The following is a 24,110-nucleotide window of genomic DNA, read 5'->3' on the forward strand; positions in this document are numbered from 1 at the left end:
TGAATGGATGACTTAAATAATTCTCTTCCCGCAATAGAATATTATCCAATGTAAATAAAGTCCCCATTTCTTGTCACAGTATAGGTGAATGCTCAGAACATAATCCTAAACAAAAGAAACATGTCAAGAAGGACAAACGTTTCATGATCACAGGAACCTGTGATGTCTACAGTCATTAAACTTCAATACCATGACGCTTTCTATGGTTGAAGAGAAAAGGGAACGGCAGAGTTGCTAATCAGTGGGCAGTAACTTACAGTCATGTAAGCTAAATGAAATCTGGAGATTTGCTGTGTAATATTGTGTTCATGGTTGTACTGAGTTTTAAAATACACTTAAAATATGCTGAAAGAGTGGAACTTGGGCTCATTGTTCTTAGCACACACGTGCTCACATACACATGGTACATGTAAGTGGTTTAACTGTTTGTTGAATGAATGAACATGTCAAAATGCTGCATACTACTCCTTAAAACACCACATGTGATCCTAATCATTGCTGTAACATCATAATGAGCCTATAACGAGCATCTAGGAATTTATAGACTGTAGCTTTGTTTCCTAGAATTTTTTTTTTTTTTTAAAGAGTTTCTGCTTGCTTTCATGCATAACTTTCCTCCAAGATCCACTTTCTTGGTTACTTGGTCCTACAAATGGTTCTAATTTCATTTCTGTAAAACACCTGAACAAAAGCCACTTAGGGGAAAAGTGGTTTATCAGCTCACAATTACAGGTTATAGTCTATGATAGCAAGAAAGTCAAGGTGTCGAGAACTTAAGGTAGCCAGTTGCATTATAGCTAGCGTCAACAGAAGAGAGGGGTGAACGTATTTATGTCTGCTTGCTTGTTTGCTTCTACTTAACCTCCAGTTCTCTACTCTTTCACAGTTCAGAACCCCTTCCATTTTCCCCCAGTTAGGGAATCCTGATGCCTATAGTGGGCTGGGAATCCCCACATCAATTAATAAGTCACTGAGACTCTCTTCTGAAGTGATTCTAGATTTTTCCAAGTTGACAAATCTAACCTCTACACTTAAGGTTTCCACAACATGTAACCACTGCTCCCTCAGCTTTTTTTTTTAAATTTTTTTTCCAAATCCAGCTTGTATCAATGTCTCACATAATGGTATTTGAACTTATCGTGCTGGTTGTTTTAGAAACTTTCCCTTATTGTTCAAATCTGATTTGTTCACAATTTCTTCTTTAGGAATATTCTCTTTTCCTCATTTTCAGGACTTCACTATAATTTCCTTTAATTTTGGCTTTTTAGGTGACCTATATGGCTACTTTCTGTGCTTTTTCTGAATAAAGAAGCCTATATCAGTAAATTAATTATATTATGTCATAAATGAAAATAAAGTAAATTCCAATTAGCAGTCTTCTGAAATATGCATAGATGCTAGGCTTTGGAGCCAGGCTGTGAACTTGAAGCAGCCTTCTAGCAGAACTCCCACCATCTTCTGCCTCTTTCTGAGTATCACACGTTCTCCCATCTCCAGCCCTTTTTCTGGCTCAAATGACTTGTTTCCTGTCCTTTACAGATTTCAGCGTGTAGAAGAAGGTGCTGTTTCTGAGTTTCCAAAGCAGCCTTTGTCCATGTATGCTTGGCCATAATTGCTATGTGCTTTTTTAAAAAAAATCATTACACATATCCAAGAGTGGAAAACACACCGTAATTATTAATGGTTGTCTGTTCAGTGTCTTGGTCCTACTGGAGCCACATTAATTTTATTAACCAGATGCCTCTATAAATGTCACCTATGTATTGATTTCATATTTATGCTACTATTTTCATAGGGACATTATATTCTTTTTTAGTAAGATATAAAATTCTCATGAAGCTTATTTCTCCCCTTTGCTTTTTCTATTAACAAGACTGTGGGGCTTTTATAAATAAAATACTTTGTTTGCGTCCCCTCTCTTGTTCTCAAGCCCACAGATTCCCTAATTAATGTCTTCATTCTCTGAGCCCAGATATTTTCCTATACTATACTATATTACTGCATTTTCTTTTTCCAAGTTTTGTTTTCTGCTAGGCAACAGCTAAAGTGTTAGCATTAGTCATTCATTCTTGCTCCTAGTGTGAGCTTAGATGTTATTTTTCATTTATGATCAGTGGTGGGAATTTTAGGTCCTAGAGTTAAGCAGCTGGGACTTATCATTTTCTCTACATTACAGTCTTTTATGCCTTTGAAGAAAACATTGTGTATGTCTTTTCTGTAGCCATTATCCCCAAGTTGATAGAAAGTCATTTGTAGATGGTAAAATTGTTGTGCTCCTGATGAGTTATGAATATAAAAATGTTCATCTTGACATTTGTCCTTTTGAGGGTGAGTCACTGCACTCAATGTAACACTTTCTAGTTTCATTCATTTACATACAAATTTCACAATTTTATTTTTGTTGCAGCGGGATAGAATTCCATTGTGCAAATGTACCACATTTTCATTATCCATCTTTCTGTTCAAAGGCATTTAGATTGTGATCAGAGCAATAATAAACATGGCTGAGCAATTAAATTCAACATGCCTTATTGATAAAGCCCCAGAGAAAACAGGACTGGAGGGGATATACTTCATGAACGAGGCCATATATACCAATCCTATGGCTGCCATCATCCTAAATAAAGAAAAATATTAACTTAAAAGTACTGAAGCACTGGTCTTCTTGGTAAGGGTGTATTAGTCAAAATTACTTTGAAGACTGAGACAAGAGGATTATGAATTCAAGGTCTGTCTTGGTTATAGAATGAGTTGAGAGCAAGGGTAGGTGACATAGAAAGACTTAAAAGTAAAGAGAGGACATAGAAAGAGAAACTTGGACCCATGAAATGCTTAGTGTGCTCCCCCTGTCCCACTTTCCTGGTAAGTGAAGACTTTCATGGGACATACACCATGGCTAGTGTCCAGATATAAGTGAGTGTAAGGGGAGGCCTGGTGGCACTCAGAGGAAGGATAGCAGGCTACCAAGAAGAGACTTGATACCCTATGAGCATATACAGGGGGAAGAAGTCCCCCTCAGTCACAGTCATAGGGGAGGGGAGTAGGGGGAAAGCGGGAGGGAAGGAAGAATGGGAGGATACAAGGGATGGGATAACAATTGAGATGTAATATGAATAAATTAATAAAATATAAAAAAGAGAAATGCTTAGTGTGTAAAGGTGGTTGCGATCAAGCCTGACAACCTGGATTCTGGGACCCAGAAGGGAACTGTTGTTCTTTAGCCTCTGTATATGTATTGTAACCACCCCCACACACAATAAATAAGATATAAAGTAAATTTAAAAAGAAAGAATTTAAAAAGTGAAGAGCAGAGAGATTGTGACTTTTGCCTCCCTAACTTTTAAGAGTGTATCCAGATCTAAATAAATTCATACAATAGTCAGTTTGGGGAATCCAAAAGTGAAACTTATTTTTTATATTCCATTTAGTATTCTTTGTATGCTTTTGTGTGGGGTCAATGTATTCATTTCCTACCACATTGCCAGTGGTTCTTCACTTACTCACTGTTTTGCTGGCTTGTCTGGAGCTGGAGGAAGGTGGTTTAACGACTTAACATTTCTCATCACCTGAGTACGCTGTGGTTGGCTGTGTAGTTACTTATGCTTGCCCTATGATACATGGAAAACAGTAGTTAAAATGCCTGGGGTCTTGTGAACCATGGAGACTGGCAAATTCAAGGAGTAAGGATTGGTACTATGAGAACCAGGGAGTTATTGGGAAAAGTGGAAGCTTGACTTCACAGGAAGGGTAAAATCTATTTTAAGGGACTTTTCAAAACCAAGATGAAATATAGGGATTGAAAAGTGATTCTGAAAAAAAAAAAGAAAAGAAAAGAAAAGTGATTCTGGGAGGGTGAGGGTCAGTTTTAATGGTTCCGTCCATCACCAACATAAGACTTGACATTTTTTAAAGTATAAAAGGTAACAGTTCAAATTTTGTACATGTGTGTGTTTTGTTGACCCTCCAGAACTCCAGATCCGAGCATTGAGTCTAAATTATTTTAACATTTTAAAATGGCAGTAGAGTGACATCAAACTGCCCTTCATGCAATTTTCTTACTTTTGCCGTCGTTAGGCCCTCTGATTTGTACTGTAAAGTACAAGGTGTTTTTGAAAAATAGGCATACAACTTTTAGCTCCTATTTATTGATTTCCAACACCATGATGAGTTAATATTTTGAAGAAATTAATCTCAAAATAAAAGACCAAATTTTATACCCCAATAGCAATGTAAATATGAAATATAAATGAAATGAAAAAAAAAAAAAGATACACACATAGTAAGAACTTACAATCATTACAAAGATTTTATATGTAGAAGATGTAAGCGATGTAGGAGGTCAATTACGGACATTCTACTAGGAAAATTTTACAGCTAAATTCCCTCTTAATAGCATATTTTCAATACTGTTTACGTTAAGATACAACCATTTATATTATTACTTCTACGTTTATATACTTGTTCAAGACCCTATCTGTAGACTAGCTAGAGATAAAATTCACAGAGCAATGGTTTTAAAACAAGTTATCTGTGCTATGACTACCAAATTTCTTTATTGAAAAAAAAAATAGCACTAGTTGCCTAGTATAGTAAAAATGTTATAGTGTATATAGGATGAACACTAGCTTCTTTTTCCTTCTCTGTTAATTCCTCTTTGTAGTATGATACAAATTGTGTTACACTATTTGGGAGCTCATTTCATTTGGATTGCATTTCCTTTGGGAACTAGAAATCAATTTATGGCTTGTTTTTTTTTTTGTTTCATTTCTACTATCATTCTCATTTGTATACTTTTCTAAATTAAGTTAACACTTGCAACATGCCACGTTCAGTTTAAATTTCGGGAAGTAATCAAGAGCTTTTGGACTGAACAGTTTTTAGAAGTTTTTGGTACATTTCAGACTTTAAAAATCTGGGATAAGAATCCATTTCCATATGCATATACACGATCTTTTGAGCCTCTTCAAAGCACGTTTGAGTTGGGTCTTGAATGCTTTGGATGATAGCTTCTCTTGTTGTACTGTCGATGTTAATCTGAAAAATGAAATTATAGGTTAAGCATAGCAAATGTGTATTCCTGCGGTGGGATGCTTTAACTTACTACCTGCTTTTTCAGAGTAGTGTGGTAGTGTGGGTGTAGTTTTCATAGGCCTCTAAAAAGACTTTTAGAAAATGAAGTCTTTGTTCTTTTTAAAAGTAAAAATCCACCATTAACATCTCAGGGATATAAAGAAAGCATGATGCCCATGGCTAGGGAACTCTAGAAACCACTGCTTACTTGGAACATTGGCAGTGGTTTGTTACTGGCAGTCTGCAAACATGGAAGTCTATGAACCAGAGGGTTATTTTTAAAGAAAAAAGGAAGTTGGTGGCTGCTTTAAACTTTACTTTTCTTAATAGTCACAAAAGCGATGTTAGCCAACCAAATCTTGAAATGGGAAGCAAGCGAGAAGAAGTGAAGAAATAGAGAGAAGAAGTGGTTTTCTCAGAAAACTAAAATTTTCCAGAGGGTTTGTGGAAGCAATTGAATAATACAGGGTTACACTGGGTGAGGGAAACCTCCTATGCTGTCCTCCACCCTTGCATTCAATGTGAGTTGTAGGTTTTGGCTGTCTGTCTGTCAGGAGTCTCAGTGTTAGGCAGCAGTAGTTATGGCAGCATGGGCAAGTTTGTTGGTTTATGCTAAAGTGCGGTGGCACAGAGGACCAACACATTGGGAAGTGCTCATGCCCACTCATGGCATTTCAAGTTTACGCTGCCAAAGAAGTTTTCCGATGATGCCTTTGTTCTTTTTGTCTTTGTTGGGAACGAAGATAGGCTAATGGGCAGAGAATTGTTGGATCAAACAGCTCACCTTTGAATTCTGATGTCACTACTTAATGACTGTACCACACGGGGTGGGGGTGGGGGAATTCAATAAGTTATATAATTCTTGGGTTTTGTGACTGAAAAATAAAAGTAGCAATTCTTGATTTATGCCATCTTAGGGAGATATTGGGATGAAACATAGCTGCCATGTAATGATGCTCAAGTTATTCGTGTTCTCCAAGGGATGTCCCATCTGCCATGACCCACCCTTATTACCTCTCTTGGAGACTGTGGATGGATGTAGATACTGTAAAGCTTTCTTGCCCTAGAAATTCTGCCCCTCCGCGAAGCAATTTTCTTGTAGGTTTCACATGCCATCCAGAATTTAATGTTCTCATCACTGTGCTCCAATTTTAAATATGCTGTGTATACTACTGGGCCATCTAAAAGTTAAAAAACAGTTAAAAAAAACTTATTGTTTTCATGGCTTAACAGTTATCAATGAAACAATAATTCATACAGTTTAATACAGAGGCTTGAAGAATTGTTCCAAAGATACACAACAAGTGGATACCTTCTGAGTATAACTTTTATTAGCTACACGCTCAGGTCTCTATACATTGGAAGCATGTTTAACCATGCCACCAGTTGGTGAAGTCACCCCTTTGTTCTGAGTCACTCAGTAGAAAATAATTTTCAGGAAATATTTGTGCCTATGACAGAAAGGCCAGGAGATCTCATAAGAACCCACACAAATGACTTAAGCTCCATAGGCAGACAGAACTCTCCTCATAAAGTTATATAAAAATATCTAAGACCTCACAACAAAGGATAGGTAAGGACTAGGTTAATAGTCTGGCATGTTAGGGTTGGAAGGAAACTATCCAAGCTATGTATGAGTGATATTTTGATGAGCCAGAGTTGTCTGGAGTGTTTCTCAGTGTCCAATCAGAAGGAGAATGGGAAGATGAAGAATTGAACATCATATTCATAATTTATGCTTCAAATCAGAAATAAGAACCAAGTAAGGAATGGAATCCAGAGAGATGTTGGACGTTTTCTCACACCCTAACACAGGGCAATGTGTTGTGTTTAACATAACCCTCAGATGACACTTGATGCTAAGGTGGCCCTCTTCAGCTGCAGTCTTGAACAGCATCTGGGATGAGTAAATAGCACAGAGCACGAGGACTTTTATTCAGGCCCCATTTTGTGGGGGTTTGTGCTCACGGGTTAAACATGCTATGATAAGTATAAAGCTCGTTATCCCTGGAGACATCAAGCAGTCTCATGGTTTGAGATGAGTACTTTGAGATTGACACTAAACTCATTTCGGTGCCTGTGAAGTCTTCTGGTATATCTGAGTCACTTAATTGCTAAATGATAAAATGACAAAGTAACTTTCCATTAATGTTAATAGAATTGTGTTTAGTCAGACTGAATACAAGACTGCTTACAGAATGACAGTGTAGGTTTTTTTTTCTTTTACAAACACTCAGTCTATCTTTTAATGTTTGCAAGTTGATGAATTTTGAGGCCAGTACCTGTCCATGAAATTGTTTTCAAAAATTGTACCATAAGTGCCCATTAACTCCTAAAATATAGGATTTTACTATCAAAAATCTTAATTGGTATCATTAACTGTCATGAAATGGTGATCATCAAATGGAATAGAAGTGATGAGTAAGGTCATATTTTCCTGCATCTTCATAGAAGACATTATTAGATCAATTTTCTAGCACTAGAAAATCAAGCTACATGCCTCCTTGTTTTTCACTGATTATATCAGCAGTGAAATAAGAAGAAAAGACATTATTTCATATTCAAGGAAAGTAACAAATAGAGTTTAGATACCATTTACAAAACCATCGGGCTTGGAGAGGCTGGCAATTTGCAAGAAATGTGGCATGCAGGGGATACACAGACCTAGAGCATGGCTCACCGTTATGTGGGCAGTTGTAGCCATCAGTACAACAGATGGAAGAGGCTTGAAAGAAATTTCACCTTGGCTGATAGTACAGATCAGATGGGGGCACAATGTACATAGTTGTGTAGCCTAAAAAGTGACATAGTTAGACAATACTACCCAATGGGAAATATACTGTAGCTTATGGTTCAAATAAGAAGTTTGTTTTCCTGCTGTCATAACTTTATGATAGTCCTTGCTTCACCATAAGAATTGAAAATTGAGAGCAGAGAACACAGTGTGGTTATAAACTCTTATGTTAGTGAAATAACCAACACTGGGTCAAGTAAAACACAAAACAAAAAATTTAATAAGATTTAATAAGAAAAATTGAAAGCCCTACATTCTCAGTATGCAGTGAAATAAAGTCTTATTAAAAATAATTTTATATAGTTGGTACTTAGGAAAATTTTGACTGAGGACTTAAGTAGGAATAGAAAAGGACTTTGAGATAGAGAAATAAGCTATAAATCAGAAAATGGATATTGGTAAAGTCCACCGCTCATTGAATGAGATGATTCCTGGCCAGTTTGATGGTTAGGTGGGGATATAATCTGAAAGCCAATAATTGAGTTGTATATTACATCTGAATTCATATTTACCTTTATCTTAAACTTGTACTAAAATGTTTCTAAATTCTTATTCCAGAACTACCTGTGCCTATCCCTGCCTTCTCTGGCTCCCCTTTGGTGAGAGATGAAGAAATATCTTTTTCTCCTTGGCTGGACTAATGGTTCCACAACTCCTGACATAAGCATGTCCTTTGCTAACAACATGTTTTCTGAAGGTACCTTTTTGCACTTTCTAAATTACTGTATTCTGTATGTGATAGATGAAATGTACTGAGTGCAAGTACCTGCTGTATTAGCACCTAATATTATTCTGTTACTTCCTGCTCTTTTTTTCCTGATTTTTAATGCTTAATATCATACTCTTTTTAAAAATATATTTTATTAACTTATTCATGTTACATCTCAATGGTTATCCCATCCCTTGTATCTTTCCATTCCTCCCTCCCTCCCATTTTCCCCTTACTCCCCTCCCCTATGACTATGACTGAGGGGGACCTCCTCCCCCGTATATGCTCATAAGGTATCAAGTCTCTTCTTGGTAGCCTGCTATCCTTCCTCTGAGTGCCACCAGGCGTCCCCACCCAGGGGACATGGTCAAATATGGGGCACCAGAGTACGTGTGAAAGTCAGATCCTACTCTCCCATGAAAGTCTTCACTTGTCAGGAAAGTGGGACAGAGGGGAGGACGTCCTATTGGCACTCTAAGTGAGAGAAGCATGGGAGAATAGGGAAATAGAAGGATCCAGAAGGTCCTGGAAACCTACAAGAAGAACATTATGGCGAGCGAATCTGGGTCCAGGGGTCCTGCTCAAACTATGGCACCAGCCAAGGACACTACGTGCAGTAAACTTCGAATCCCTACCCAGATCTAGCTGATGGACAGGCACTTCCTGCTCTTTTAAGAGGTCCATATTTCCATGTTCCACTCACCTCTTCACTGGCCACTGGGTCTGTGTTGGTCAGTTAAGGTCGTGCAAAAGTGCATTTTAATGTGGAAGCATTAGGCTGCCACCCTCATGTGGCTCTTCTTTTCCATTATCATGAGGGAATTAAATCAAAAGGAAAGCTACTCTTTTAGCTCAATGCCAGATTAAGGCATGGAATACAGACCTCATTTGTCATATATCATGAATGAGAAGAGAGCCTTCTTTATTACAATCAACTGGAATTTTAATGGTACTTACTGTTGCATCATAATTTTGCAAAAGCTAACCCAGACTACTGGAACCTGTATAATACTTCAGACATTCTCTCATATGCAGAAAGACTAGGTTTACATAATTGGTTTAATTTTCAGACACCTGTGTAAATCATGCAAGGTTTTGTCTGAGAATGCCAACTAACTACCTAAGCAAGCAGCTGGAACAACATCTGTGTGAAAACAGTTCAGGAATCTTAGTACATTTTAAATGCAAAATTGAATTGCTGAGTTTATAGTTCTGGTCACTCATACCACAAATGAATTACAGGAAAAATGTTTTCCCTAAATTAGGCAGTGGACCCCAAATAGCCCCATTTTGAAATTGTAAATGGTGCTCAGAAGACTTGATGCTGCTTAGAAGAGTGAGTGAAAGATAATGACCAGGATTGTTCATTGGAGAGGATGAGAAAATAAGTTTGGGTCATAAGTTGTGTATGCATTTTCCTTTTAAAATGCAGGTGGTACCTTTAATAATCTCTATATTGCTCTTTAAAAAGTAGTGAGATTACTATGGCCATGACACACAAAGAGACACGTGACAGTCATCTTGATGGGAAAGGAACACACAAGATTTCTTTGAACTAAGTTGGAATAGTGGCCTATATTTCCCATTTTGTGGTTTCTGCACAAAACAAGTCTTAGCCATGCAGTACATCTGACAGGTGAGCTGTGGCCATTAGTACATGTTGAAGTATGTGTGAACTAATTTTAAATTCATGTACTTTCAATTTACACCACTAGGCATACTAAAATTTATAATTCTGCTAGAATTTCTATAATCTTTTATAGTAAATCTTCTGTTTTATTAAAACTTGTGTTTTGTAGTAAGAGTTTTTCTGACCTTTCTGTTCTCTTTAGATGTTAAAGACATTGTTATACTGCTGCGTCATCTTCTGTTATTTGCACTTTATTTGAGGTACATCTGTAACCATCTTATATGGGAAAGCGCTTTAGCAAGTGCTCCTTTCAGTTTTGTCAGAAATTTTATTAGAGGAAGAAGTTCTTTAAAAATGTAGTCATATTATTATGCCCTACCAATACTTTCCCATGACTCAAATGGTTGGAACTTTTGACTATAATTGTGGGGCTCAGAGGACACAGTACTCTACCCTCCCACCTATATTTAGTCACTCGCAAATGCGGTACCTGAGCAGTGTTCAGACACACTTCTTGAAACACACTTTGTAGTTATGTGGGATGTCATTCGTTTACACAGTCTCTTTCCTGTGTTGTGCTTCCTATCTCAACCCAAGACTTGGATTATAGATCACAACTTCTGCAGAAAATTCTCTGAACTCTCCTGTTTGCAGAAATATGCTCTGTTAGCTGACAAACCTAATATAGAGAGAATCTATAGTTCCAATACATATATTAAGATCTGTCATATTTGTTGGTTTCCTCCCATTCAGCTGAGAAGCTATGGGAATCAAGATTACAGGATGTTAAGCACTGTATATACAGTTCCTATGCACTGGTAAATGTCAGCTACCGGTGGATGAATGGTTTTTAATCAAGGATTCTGTATTCTTCATGCTTCTACATTTTAAAAGACTCTCTCTTAAGTTAAAAAGTGAAGTAGGCTATAAGTATTCCCCATGCAAGAGGCACTGAAGACCTGAGGATTATACAAAGTATACTACTGCTTTCATTTTCTGACAGTGGGGGAAAATGCTAGCTGAACAGCAATGTCTATAAAAGGCTATTTCTTTTTTTCACCCTGTGGGTGAAAAGGTGCATGAGAAATGGAGAAGACAAAATGTGCTAATGGAAATGGCTGAGGCAGAGTTGTACAGTAATATAAGGTGTGACAAAGGTAACCATGGCAACAGCGACAGTTAGCAGGCATTAGGATAAATGATAGTGTAGGAAGCTGCCAATCCTGAGTGGGAGGCAGGGAATCTCTCACAGATGAAGAGAGCTGAAACAATGCATAGAGGGGACAACAAAATCCACTGGGAACTTCTCATGTCAGCTCTGTGACACTGTGACACTGCATCAAAAAAGATGTTCTGCTAGCCTGATGGTTTATCAGTGCAGAAAGATTTCATCGCCTTGAGCAGCTTGTTAATTCTACACTGTTAGACTCCTTCATTTTAAGATTGTCTGCCTGTAATTATGATAATTTAGGAGGAGTATAAAGTATATTCAAATACAATTTTGACCCAAAGTAAAGGACTAATGCCAGCTTTTACTTAGAACCCTTGCCTATGCAGAATATCAGTTCTTGGCAGCTGAGCAGGACGCAGGAAAGCCCACAGCTGTGCTCTCTGAGTTAAAATGATCACTGCAATCATTTTAAATGATCACTCAAGAATGTGCAGTTGTGAACTGCCATTTCTCTGATACCATAGCCTTAGAATTTACCAGAACATTTATTTTGACTCCTTTTGCACTGGCTAAATTTTTCCAGTTTCTCTTCTGCTGTTACTGTCTTCAGTCCTTTACATTTGTTTCTTATACCATGTTATCTCCCTTCCTCTCTGTCAAGCCTTCTTCCATGCCAGCTGTCATCAAATGAGAATGTTGCTGTGTTTCCTAAATGCAATTAAAACAATTATTGATATCACACTCCTTCCTGCTACCAACCAAATGTATCCTTTTCATCTCTGTTATCTAATATATCTAATATGTATATATTAATATACACACACATAATACTGTGTGTGTGTGTGTGTGTGTGTGTGTGTGTGTGTGCGTGCACGCCACTTACTGGTCTGAATCTGACTAAGTAGTCTAGGCTTGGTTGCCCACAGATTTCAGCAGTCTACCTGTTTCTGCCTTCTCTGAACTGGGATTATAAGTATGCACAATTATGTCCAGGCATTTTTCTTTCAAAAAAAAAAAAAAAAAAAAAAAAAAAAAAAAAGGAAGCTCTGGGGATTGAACTCAGGTCCTCATACTTGCAAGTTGAGAATTTTACTGGCTGAAGTATCTATAAATCCTCCTTTCTGTTTTTTAAAAGTCTATTTTTATTTTTAACTGACATATAGTAACAGTAAGTAGTATGTTGTACACACGTAATATTTCAGCCTATATGTACTGTATGTAATGATTAGGCTAGGATAATTTATATGTTTATCACTTCAGACATGTATTTTCTTCTACCTATTCTGAAATATTAAATCCCTTGTCTTTGAAAATAATTATGCTAGTGTGTTACATTTGAAGGTATTCTCATCAAAATTGCAACTTTGGGTCCAGTTTTACCTTTTCTTTGCTCTTCCTTGTCTCACACATGTCTCAGGAGTTGAAGACCAAGTTGTATTCTTTACTGCTTTGAGAATAACCTTTTAGATTCCATGGATAAATAAGAACATGTAGCATGTTTGTGTGGATCTGACTAATTTTATTTATAAAATGTTTGTGTGTGTGTGTGTGTGTGTGTGTGTGTGTGTGTAGGGTGTGTGTAAGTGCAGGCTCAAGCATGCCACGTGGAAGTTAGAGGACAATCTAGGCTGTCAGTCCTTACTTTCCAACTTATTTGAGGCAGTCTTTAATTAACTGGCCCTACAGTTTTGGAGGATCCCTCTGACCCCACCCTCCACCTTGCAGCGGGCATGCTGCAACTACAAGTTTGTGCCACTGTATCTGGCCTTTTTAGATACTGATGATTTGAACTTCAGACTTTACACTTATATGACAAACATTTAATCCACTGGGACATCTATCTGGCCACCTAATTTATTTATTTTTACATAATTATCTCCAGATGCATCCATGTCCCTGCAAACAAAAATTTTCATTCTTTTTGTGGTTAAACAGTATTTCATTATGAGCACACATTCTCTCTCTCTCTCTCTCTCTCTCTCTCTCTCTCTCTCTCTCTCTCTCTCATTCACATTTCAACTCTTTCGGCTATGAAGACAGTAGTAAGGTTGCCAGATCATTTGGTAGTTTTATTCGGTTTTGTTTTTTGAAACTCCAGACATGCCTGAATTCATCTACATTACCATCAACTGTGTACAAGCAGCCCCCTGTTTTTACATCCTTGCAATCATCTTTAATTTATTGTCCTTTTGATAGTGGTTATGTTGATAAGGTATATAATAATAGCCTATTGTGGTTTGATTTGCATTTTCTTTATACTTAGTGATGGTAAGCCTTTTTCCCCATACAATTTGTATCTTCTCTTTTGGGAAATGTCCATACAAATCATTTATCAACTTCAAATTGTATTGTTGTTGTTATTATTTTACTGTTGAATTGTTTTAATTTTTTTGTACATCTTGGAAATCAATTCCTCTTTAAGTGAATAGTTTGTAAGTACTTTTTCCCAACCCTTAGGATGTATTGTTACTTTCTTGACTGTTCCCTTGCCGGTATTGAAGCCTTTCACTTTCATATAATCTTGTTTGTCAGTTTTCACTTTTGTTATCTGTGTGTGTGGCTATACACATAAATTCATGTTTATCCCAAGATTCTAAAGTATTTCTCCTAGGAGTTTTATAGTTTAGCTACATTCAAGTCCATTTTGAGTTGTTAGAGCAGTCAAGTTTCTTCTGCATTTAGATATCTGTTTTTAATCTCTTGAGACGCACCAATTGAAGATTATTTTATTTCTCTAATGTATGTGCTTGTTGCCTTTCTTACAAAAAATCAGTTGGCTAGAAATGGCTGATTTCTTTCTGAAATGCTCCATTTTGTTCCACAAGATTTTAAACCTATTTTCACATTAGTTAGTTGCTGTTTTCAATACTAGAAATCCCTTTGAAGTATGTTTTGAAATCTGGTGATATAAAGATTTTACCTTTTGTTTATTTGCATTTTGTTTCTGGATGATTGGACAATTTTTGTCTTTTATGTTTCCGTAGAAATTCTACAATTATTTTTATTTAATTATGTGAAACAATTAGTAACTTGATAAGTAGCTTTGAAAATATTTCTATACATTTATTTATACAATTTCTAAAATTCCAAATGTTATGGGTATATAGTTTATCTGTGATCAGAAAAGATAAATATCACAATTTCAAGCTTTTGAGCTTGGTTGAAAATTGGCTATGCAGCTAAATATGTGGTATATTCTGGAGATTGCCCTATGTGGTGGTGAGAAATGTGTATTTTGCAGTTCTTTGATGCAATGACCTATAAACTTCTGTTCATCAGTCTTATAGTCTAATGCCACTGCTTGTTGGTCAGTTTTTGTGCATTGACAAAAGTAGACCAAATGAAGTGTAGCTCCTCAAGTAAACACTTCATACATTCAATTGTTCCAGCTTTGGGTATACACATTGTTACAGTTTTTGATTAATTGAGCTCTTTATTACTATATAGCGATCATTTTGCTTTTCTCCTTGCTTTTTATTTAAAGTATGTTTTATCTGACATATGCCTAATTATTTTTGCTTGGTTTTGGGTTCTACATTCATGGTTTATCTTTTCCTTCTTTTACTTTCAGTCCTTGTAATATCTCTTTACTGTTAAAGTAACTTTTGAGGAAAGCATATTATTGAGTCTAGCTTTTTGTGTTTTCTTAAAAAAAAACTATTTTATTGGCCTATATACTTTAGTTGGGGGATTCAATCTGTTTATATTTAACAGTGTTAATGATGAATAAAGACTGTTTTGCCATTTTTCCTGGTTTTATGTATCCTTTTTTTGTTGTTGTTGTTTCCTTCTCTCTTGTTCACTTTGTGGCTTGGTGGTGGCTTTGTACCAATAGACTTGGATTCCTCTTTCACCTTTATACATTTGATCCATCTTGTGAAATACTTGTAGTTTTGTGCTGGTAATAATTCTGTTTTGAGAAACTGCTCTCTTGAACATCTCTTGTAGAGTGGATAAGGTGCTGACAAATTTCATGAGTTCATGTTTTATTTAGGAAAGTTTTTACTTCTCTTTCAACTTTAAAGGATAGCTTTGCTGAGTATAATATCTTTGGCAGAAATATTATTCTTTTATACCTTGGAGTATGTTATACCATCCTGCCCTCATCTATAAGATAACTATCGATAAATCTGCTGTTGGTTTGATGGGAATTCCTTTATAAGTGACTTGCTGCTTTTAATATGTGTGTGTGTGTGTGTGTGTATGTGTGTGTGTGTATGTGTGTGTGTGTATGTGTGTGTGTGTGTGTTTGTGCATGGACACACACACACAAAAGTAATGGTGAGAACTATATCTACAGACTTATGCATTATATTCCAAAGCCTCTGCCACTGATCTTCAGAGCTAGTCTCTTATAATTTATGGAATTCTATTTTCCTTCTAATGTTGACAGTTTGTCTATAACATAATTTGTTACAGAGGAAAACACAAAGACTTCCTAGCTAGCCACCTTCCAATCTCTATTTTTAAATCTTCTTATTTTCACATAAAAGTTTATGTAAATTACTTTATATATTCTACCTTGCTTTCACCATGCCACTGTAAATGCTTCTGTGTAGGTGTAAAGAGTTCTATGTTATCAAGTCATATAGACCTTGCTGTAGCCCAATTTCTCTCCGGTCTTCAACACAGTTTATGGCACTTTTCTTGAAAGAACTGTATCATTTGACTTCCATGGTAGTGTACTATTTTTATTCACCATTAATTCACCTGATGCTCCTTTATATCCACTGTTTTTTTTTTCCCGAATTCTGGAATATCACCAAGCACCCAAGCACCATCTCTCGGTCTTTCTTTTTCATATTAGCTCTTCTAGTAATCTCTTGTACTCCTAGCTTTCACTAGCATCTAGATGCTCATTATTTCCAGGTTTGTCTTCTCTCCCAAGCTCTGCTCTTTGCTAGCTTATTGCAATATCGTTTTAGCCTGTTTCTCTTTGCTTTTCTTCAGAAGGGAGCTGCAGAGATCTTTTAAAAATACATCCTGCTTTTGGTTAGTGTTCAGGATAAGGCCATTTACATGGTCTCATGAGGCCTTATGTACCTAACATTAAAATTTTTTCACTTATTTGCAGATACCAATCTCTCATTTTTTGGGCCCTTTGAACATGTTTTCTTCCTACTTGGCTTCATATTCAAAGACTTCAACACAGATGTCTGCTTCTTACAACTTGTCACTTTGCTGAACTCTTATCCTGTTTTTTTTTTTTTCTGTTGGAGACTCTGGCAGTTCTACTCCTTCTGATAGTCTTGTTCCCTGTCAACAATTTTCAGTTGAATTATTGTAGTCTTACATCTTCTTTCCATATCTCTTGATTTTACTTTTTCAAGCACTTACCACTTCATGGAATTATCTACTTTGCTTGTTCCTTGTCTCCTCTGTCTAAGTGGAGTATGTGGGCTGAGTGCATGTATATCTCCTTCATCTCATCTCCATCCTCATGTTGTCCCCCAGATACATGGAAAGCTTGTTTGAATCATCCAAGTGGCCTTTTTATTTATATAAAACAAAACATTCCAGTGAATAACCTTCTTTTGTTATCTTTTGAAAATGTGTGTTCTCAGAAGAAGTTGAGTTCCTATTGCTGAAGACACCATGTACTACAGACATGGCATCTTCCTGAAGACTGGCGTTCATGGTACAAGAAGGCACCATGTAAGCTTTTAAAAGTATCCAAATGCGCTACCCAGCTCTTATACTTATGAACCACAATGACGACCAGTACAGCATGGTAATTCTAAGGGTGCAATAGTGAGGTGCATATCTCGGCAGTAGCCAACAGCTTTCTAATTGAACTTAAGACCTGTGCAACAAGAGGGAAATAATTCCTGGTACTGGAAACCTAGCCCATTACCCAGTGCTAATGAAGGCATGGATCTTGGAGGAGAACCTGCAACTCCTACTTTATTAAACTAGCGTAATCTCTATCTACATTCTAAATGTGTGTGTTTATACCCACAGATAAGTGCAGTCCTCAGACCTCATCAAGAAAACTTCTCTTTGAAACAGACACCACTCTAGAAACCACAACCAATCAAGATGCAGAGATTTAGAGCCCAGTCCCCATGGATACATTTACAGTACAACTGCCACACTTAAGGCTCAGATATCACTTCAGAAGAGGACAGAAAGAGTGTAAGATGTAGAGAAACAGTCAGTTTGCAGTGATTTTGTGTCACCTAGGAATTTCAGAAGCTACATCCATAAAGTATTATCAGCGTGACTGCCTATCCATGGAATGAGGAAAGCAAAGACAACAGACACAACAAAAGTGAACGGGGGAGAGTCCACAGGGCCTCAACTCTAGGCAAAGAACAGTAGGCAACAAAGTGGGAGAAATAGCCTTGCTCAGGGAACAGCACACAAATTGCTTATCCAGTACCAAATGGGTCAGCCCTGAGAACACACAGATAACATTGTACAAATGGAACAGTTTGTATTTATGTATTTAGGAAAATATGTGCTCGCGCGCGCACGTGTGTGTGTGTGTGTGTGTACGTATGTGTGTGCAAAATAAGATACCATGAATTTGAAAGAAATAAAGGTTGAGTATATGGTTTGGAGGAAATAACCGGAGGGGGAAAATGATGTAACTATATTATAATCTTAAAAAATAAAAGAAATAATTAACAAACATCTGTCACTGGAGCACGTGCTGTGCAGTGCTGGGGAGGTATATTTTACCAGTCTTTATGTAAGCATATCTTACAGCTTCACTGGGCCCTTCCCCGAACCTCAAAGCCCTGGGCGACTAGTACGTGAAGGACGAATTTAGGAGACGTAAGACTGTTAGTTCTGGCGAAGCCCAGCGTTTCTTGCAGGAATGGGAGACATATGCAGCAGTGTTGTGGCAACAAGCTAAGGACAGCAGAGTTTTGGCACTTCTCTCCCAGAAGAAAAACTTAATGACTTTTGTGATGAGCAGATTGGACAGTTGCAAGAACTGATGCAGGAAGCTACTAAACCCAGTGAGCAGTTTAGCATCACTGAGTCTACAAAACCAAAACTGTGATACAGTAATCTTCAGAGAGCGTGTAAAATTTATAACCTCTTACCTCATCTATCAATGGCTCTTTGAAGTATATCCTTTCAGCTTTAATGGTATAGTCCCTTATTTATGGACAGTATGAATGATATATGGATCAAGATGACAGATGTCACACTATGCCATCATTGGAATAACATAGTTATTTACTGTGTGGAATGTAATTTTGTGGAATTTAACTTTTGGACTAAAGAAAGGTATTAAAAAGGGTCCATTTTGGAATTGTGCTGGAAAAAATTTTTGTACGTGAATTTGTTTTAAATTCTGTTCCCATCAAGCTTCATGATTTGTTCCTAGCTTCATCAGTTAAATAAACACATCATGATAATGGTAAAAAAAAAAACCTATCACTAAGAAGATTAAAAGAAATTGATTAATGTATTTATGTATCTTCTGTATTTTCTGTAGATTCTGATTATTTTTAAAGTTTTGGCCTTTCAAGTTTGATGAGTTCTGGGACTTTTAGTGAATTTGGTCTTCTATAAATTCAAATGTACCTTTCTGTGTCGTTTCTGCTTTTACTAATCTCACTTAATGTTCAGTTACCAGACACCCACAGAATGACTTTTCCCATATTCATGCTGGTGAAGCAATTTTGGTTTCAGTGGCAAAGTCTGGGTTCCTATCATCTGAGGAGAAACCTTAGATAAGTCACAGGTATTTTGTTGGATAGATTAAAAGTTTTTATTTCCTGTCATATATTTATTCTTGTAACTTCTGAAAAATGTTTTCTAAAATATTTAGATATTTGAAAGATGAAGAACTTTCAGTCACCTCTAGACTTTGAAAATTTATAGAATATTTTCTGCTTCATTCACTGTGGATGATTTTTAAATGACACTGACTTTCACATCAAACACCTTAAATAAATTACTGCTATTCATCCCCTTATGTAGCCTTAGGAAATTTTTTTCAAAAGGCATTATTTTAAAAAGTATTTTTGTTGCCTTTGGAATTCCATTCATGTTGTTGTAAAAGTTGGTTTAATAACTATTTTCTATCTTCCCACAATCTACCATAAATGGTGACCCTTTCATTCTTTTTAAAAGGACCTTCAGATTCTGAAAATTTTCTTCTTCTTCTTCTTCTCCTCCTCCTCCTCCTCCTCCTTCTTCTTCTTCTTCTTCTTGCTGTGGAATTTTATATGTCTGATAGGCCCATGGGATTTTCCCCGGCATGCTGCCTTAATGAGGCCTAGTATGTAATCATTAAGTGAGAACATAAACAACATAACTTGTTTGCCTGCAGTTTATCATTGATTAACATCTAGAGTGTGTCTAGGTTGCAAACATTCTTAATTTTGAATTAGCATGTGACTTTGCCATAGCTCTGTTCTCAACTTGGTTCTCCTCTTCCTCCTCCTCCTCCTCCTCTTCCTTCCTTCTCCCTCTTCTTCCTTATCTTATCACATGTTCGTCTTTTTTTCAAAATTGTGCTTTTAGTTGGAACAGAACTATATCACTTTTCACCCCATCTATCCCTTCTCAGCCAACCTTCCTTGAACTCCTCCTATGGTCTTTTTTTTTTTTTTTTTGATTATTAGTATGTGCCTATATATGATTTCATGGCTGACCACTGTTTATTAGACAAACCAATAAGGGGTTCATCCCTGTGAGAGAATAATTTTTCTTCTTCCATTTATTAGTGGTCTGAGGTTCTGTCTATGGGTGAGACTCCACAACATTTCCTTCTTTCATGTTTACATATCCATTGATATTGGCATTGTTTTGGTCTTGGCAAGAAATGCATTAAAGTGCAATAAATGGCACTTAAATGATGGTGGCAACCAAAAGCCATCTTAATGGACTTAAAGCCCACTCAACAGGAAGGAAATCATGACTGGAAACCTAGTCGGTCTCCTGGGATAGGAAGGCCATGAACTGTCACTTTGCTAGGCCAGCATAATTGCTTCCCACATTCTAAATATTATCCTTGTACCCACAGATAAGTGTCACTACCACCCTTCATCGAAGAAACCTCTCCTTACAGGAAACAGCAGAAAAATCAACTTGAACAACACAGATATTAACAGTTTGTGGGCTGCACAGCCCAAGTGGATACATCTACATCCCAGTTCCTACACCTGTGGTTCAGGGAGCATTGCAGAAGAGAGGTCAGAAAGATTGTTAAGAGCCAGAATAGTAGAAGTCTGCTGTGAAACAGTCACTCCTAGAAATGGCTGCATAAACTTGTTACTTTTCAATTTCCAATTTTTATAAATCCCTTGAAATTAATGACATTGTGTTGAAGATAGCAATTACTTAATGGTTTTCCAACAAATATTTCCTATATTAATTTCTCATCATTTCTTGAGGCTAAAACTAGCACATTTTATTTTCATATGGGTTTCTGATCTATATGTTCTTAAAGGCTGCATTTTAATCTCAGTAATAATAGAAGTTTACATATTTTAGCCTACAAAATACATTTTATCAGTGTCTTTTGTTAATGTATACACATTCTTATTTTCTAGAACATATAGTCACTATATGTTTCTCAGTTTTTCTAGTTGACTGGTCCTATCTGTAGGATAATTAATTTTTTATCACTTTCTACTTATGAGATTATAGAATTTAAAAATGAATTTCATATTAATTTGACTTCATGATTCCACTGACTTCATTCAGAGCTGTATGATACCTTCTTGCCTCACATTTTCTGTACACTTTGTTCATTCTTATGACATTATATCTCTACATTACTGAGTCTAGATAAATAAGTGCTTAGTCAAATAATTAGTTCTATCCATTCTATTCATTTTGTCATGTCTTCAGCACTGGAACATAATTACATAATATAGTTTGCTCTATTGATGCTTTCTTTTTCTTCTTCTTTTTTATTATCTTAATTTTTATTATTATTTAATTAATTTATTCAGATTACAACCAATTGTTATCCCATCACTTGTATCCTCCCATACCTCTCTCCTTCCCGCTTTCACCCTGTTCCCCTCCCCTAGGTGTTAGACTGAAGGAGCCTTCCTCCCCCACTAGGTAAGAGAAATATAGGAGATGGGGAAATAGAAGGACCCAGAGGGTCTTAGAAACCTACAAGAACATCGTGATAGGTAGGTCTGGGTCCAGGGGAGTCTGCTCAAACTATTGCACTAACCAAGGACAATATGTGCAGTAAACATTGAACCCCCTACTCTGATCCACACAATGGACATGACATTCTCCACAGTTATGTGGAGAGTGGAGTCTGACTCTGACATGAACTCTGGTACCCCATATTTGACTACCTCCCCTTGGTGGGGGGGGCCTGATGGCCTTCAAAGAAAGAATAAACAGGCTACTAAGATAAGACTTGATAGTCTATGACCATATTGATCTTTTTTTTTATGCCTAGTAGGTACAAATGACACTTTTAGTCTCTCAGTGGAATGTGAAATGAATAAACAATATCTATTCTTCAAAGAACTTCACAATTTATTGAGCAAGATACTTTGAAAACAAACGCATTACCCAAGCTAGTTACAATTAAAAGAAGAATAAATAATCTACTAACGAAATAGAACAGGAAGAATATTTTAAATCATTTCATAGAAAAGGTGGAACTTGACTTTTAATTTTAAAAGTGTGGAGGTATGGGTGAGAGAAAAATGGACACTGAGCAAAATCCTGTAGTGGTAAAGCCACTGATGTACATGTAAGGGATGGAGCTGTCACCACAGTGGGTTGGGTTATAGTATCATGGATCCTGAACACTATGTTTGGTAGGAAGGGAAGAAAAAAACGAGTGTACTAAGAGATGTGTACTTTATTACTAGTAAGAGTAAATGCCAATTATTTTGTTCATCGGCTACACTGTGCACCGAAGCATGTCTTTTATGGTTAACCAGTACAATAATGTTGAATAAAGAGGTTATATTAACCCCACCTTACAGAAGAGATGTCTATAACTCTGATTGTGAGATTAAACTCGCAATACTGTGAACATGGGTTAGGACTGATATAAAACTGTTTGAGAAGAATCAATACAGCTGACTTAACAGGGAAGTTTCTCTTCTTCTTCCATTTAAGTGCCCTAAAATTTAATCCAATGATATAATATTTAACTCATCATCATGCTGGCAAAGTTACATCAAAGAACTATGAATAATAATGGATAAATAAAAGGCACAGTTTGAACATTTTTTCAAATAAATGAAAGAAAGAAAGAAACTATGCCATGTACATTTTCAGTGAAATAGCTTAAACTAAAGATAGATGCTTAAGTGCTGCCCCAGATCCGGAGATGTACAGCACTAACAGAGGAGTCTCAAAGTCCACGTTAGAGTGATTAAGGAATTCTAATAGAAAAAAATCAAGAACCAAGGCATCATACATCCCATCATTGCCCTGTGAGTCAGAAATAACAGACACATTAAAGAATGATGTTGGGGCTGTGAGTGCAGGTAATGTTCTAGGAACATAGAGGTCCCCAAGAGTGACAGGATGTACTGTCTAGAATAACCCTGCACATCCACTAACTCAAACATCACAGTAGGACAGTTAACTCCTGTTCACAGTCAGGATACCCAAAAAAATCATTATTCATAGACAGCCTCACCCCAGGAAGTCCCTAATAAAGATATAAGCCCATAGACAAAAGCTAACAAACATTTGAGTACTTTGAGTACCCTCTACCTGTTTTGTTTTTATTTGTTTTCTGTTTTTTTTTTTTTTTTATCACTTCTAATCATCTACCAGTTTTCTGTTACAAACACAATAGACAGTTCTCCCGAGTGCCTCTCATCCTTTATATTAACTGTGTTGTGCTTCTAATCATTTGTTTTCACCTACATTGCTATGGCCTTTCATTTGTATCATTTGAATTCTGATGCTTGTGCTGTTATACACAGAACCACTGGAATTGGAAACTAAAGAACTCCATGGAGTTTAAAGAATGAGGCTCACATTGGTTCTTACTTTTGAAAGCACTTAGAACAGCAACTTTTTAATAGTTTCCAAGCACTAACTTTAGTGACCTATGGGAAGGCAGTATATTTCAGTATGTGCTACTATTTCAGCATATTCCCAATGGGTTTTATTCATATACTTGTGAAGAATAAATACCCACAGTGACTAATCTTGTTTTAATTAACACCAAAGAAAATAACAGTGGTTGGCATGACAAACTATTTTCAGGTTTTCCTTTTTTAACTATGTCAGTTGCCATTTAGAAGGTGGCAAGCAGAGCGAGCAGCACCCATCATCTGGCATCCCTCCCACCCCTTGCTCACGAGAAAGAAGCAAGCCACTTATTAAAAGATGACATATATATCATACTCACATTTTGTAGCCATCAGACTTTCCAAAGATTGGGCCCATCCTAAAACTTCTTCCAATGTAAGGCTTTGAAAAGAAACAAAAGCACTGATTGGGCTAAATTTTTATGAACATTTTGCAGAACTAAATAAATCTATGTCATCTTGAGAATAATAGTAAAATATAATTACACTTCTTATTTTTCTTGGACCCTTTATGTTTTACTTTTCACTGAATTTTTGCACAAAACAATATAAGAGGTACATACTTTAAAATATAAAATAAATACTAAAGATATGAAATATAGTTGTATAATCTCATACTTAATTTTCTATTAGAATTGTGATAGACTCATTCTTACATATGTTTGTGCTACTAATGAAGAAATTATATTTTGCATACATAGATTCTGTGTGTATGCTCATCTTATACACACTTTATA

The 24,110-nt window shown here is 36.5% G+C and overlaps 1 protein-coding gene across 1 annotated transcript in view; it reads right to left on the reverse strand.

Moving 5' to 3' along the window:
* Positions 1 to 4,765: 4,765 nt before the first annotated feature.
* Positions 4,766 to 24,110, reverse strand: part of Rgs13 (regulator of G protein signaling 13) — a 29,608-nt gene continuing 10,263 nt past the window's right edge. The window contains exons 4-6 of the mRNA XM_051147538.1: positions 23,694 to 23,755; positions 6,085 to 6,251; positions 4,766 to 5,034 (exon numbers count right to left, since the gene is read on the reverse strand). Coding sequence (XP_051003495.1) covers positions 4,852 to 5,034; positions 6,085 to 6,251; positions 23,694 to 23,755 — 412 coding nt within the window. The 3' untranslated portion in view covers positions 4,766 to 4,851. The remainder of the gene's footprint in view (positions 5,035 to 6,084; positions 6,252 to 23,693; positions 23,756 to 24,110) is intronic.

Source organism: Acomys russatus, chromosome 6 (assembly GCF_903995435.1).
Source record: "Acomys russatus chromosome 6, mAcoRus1.1, whole genome shotgun sequence".
Taxonomy (NCBI): domain Eukaryota; kingdom Metazoa; phylum Chordata; class Mammalia; order Rodentia; family Muridae; genus Acomys; species Acomys russatus.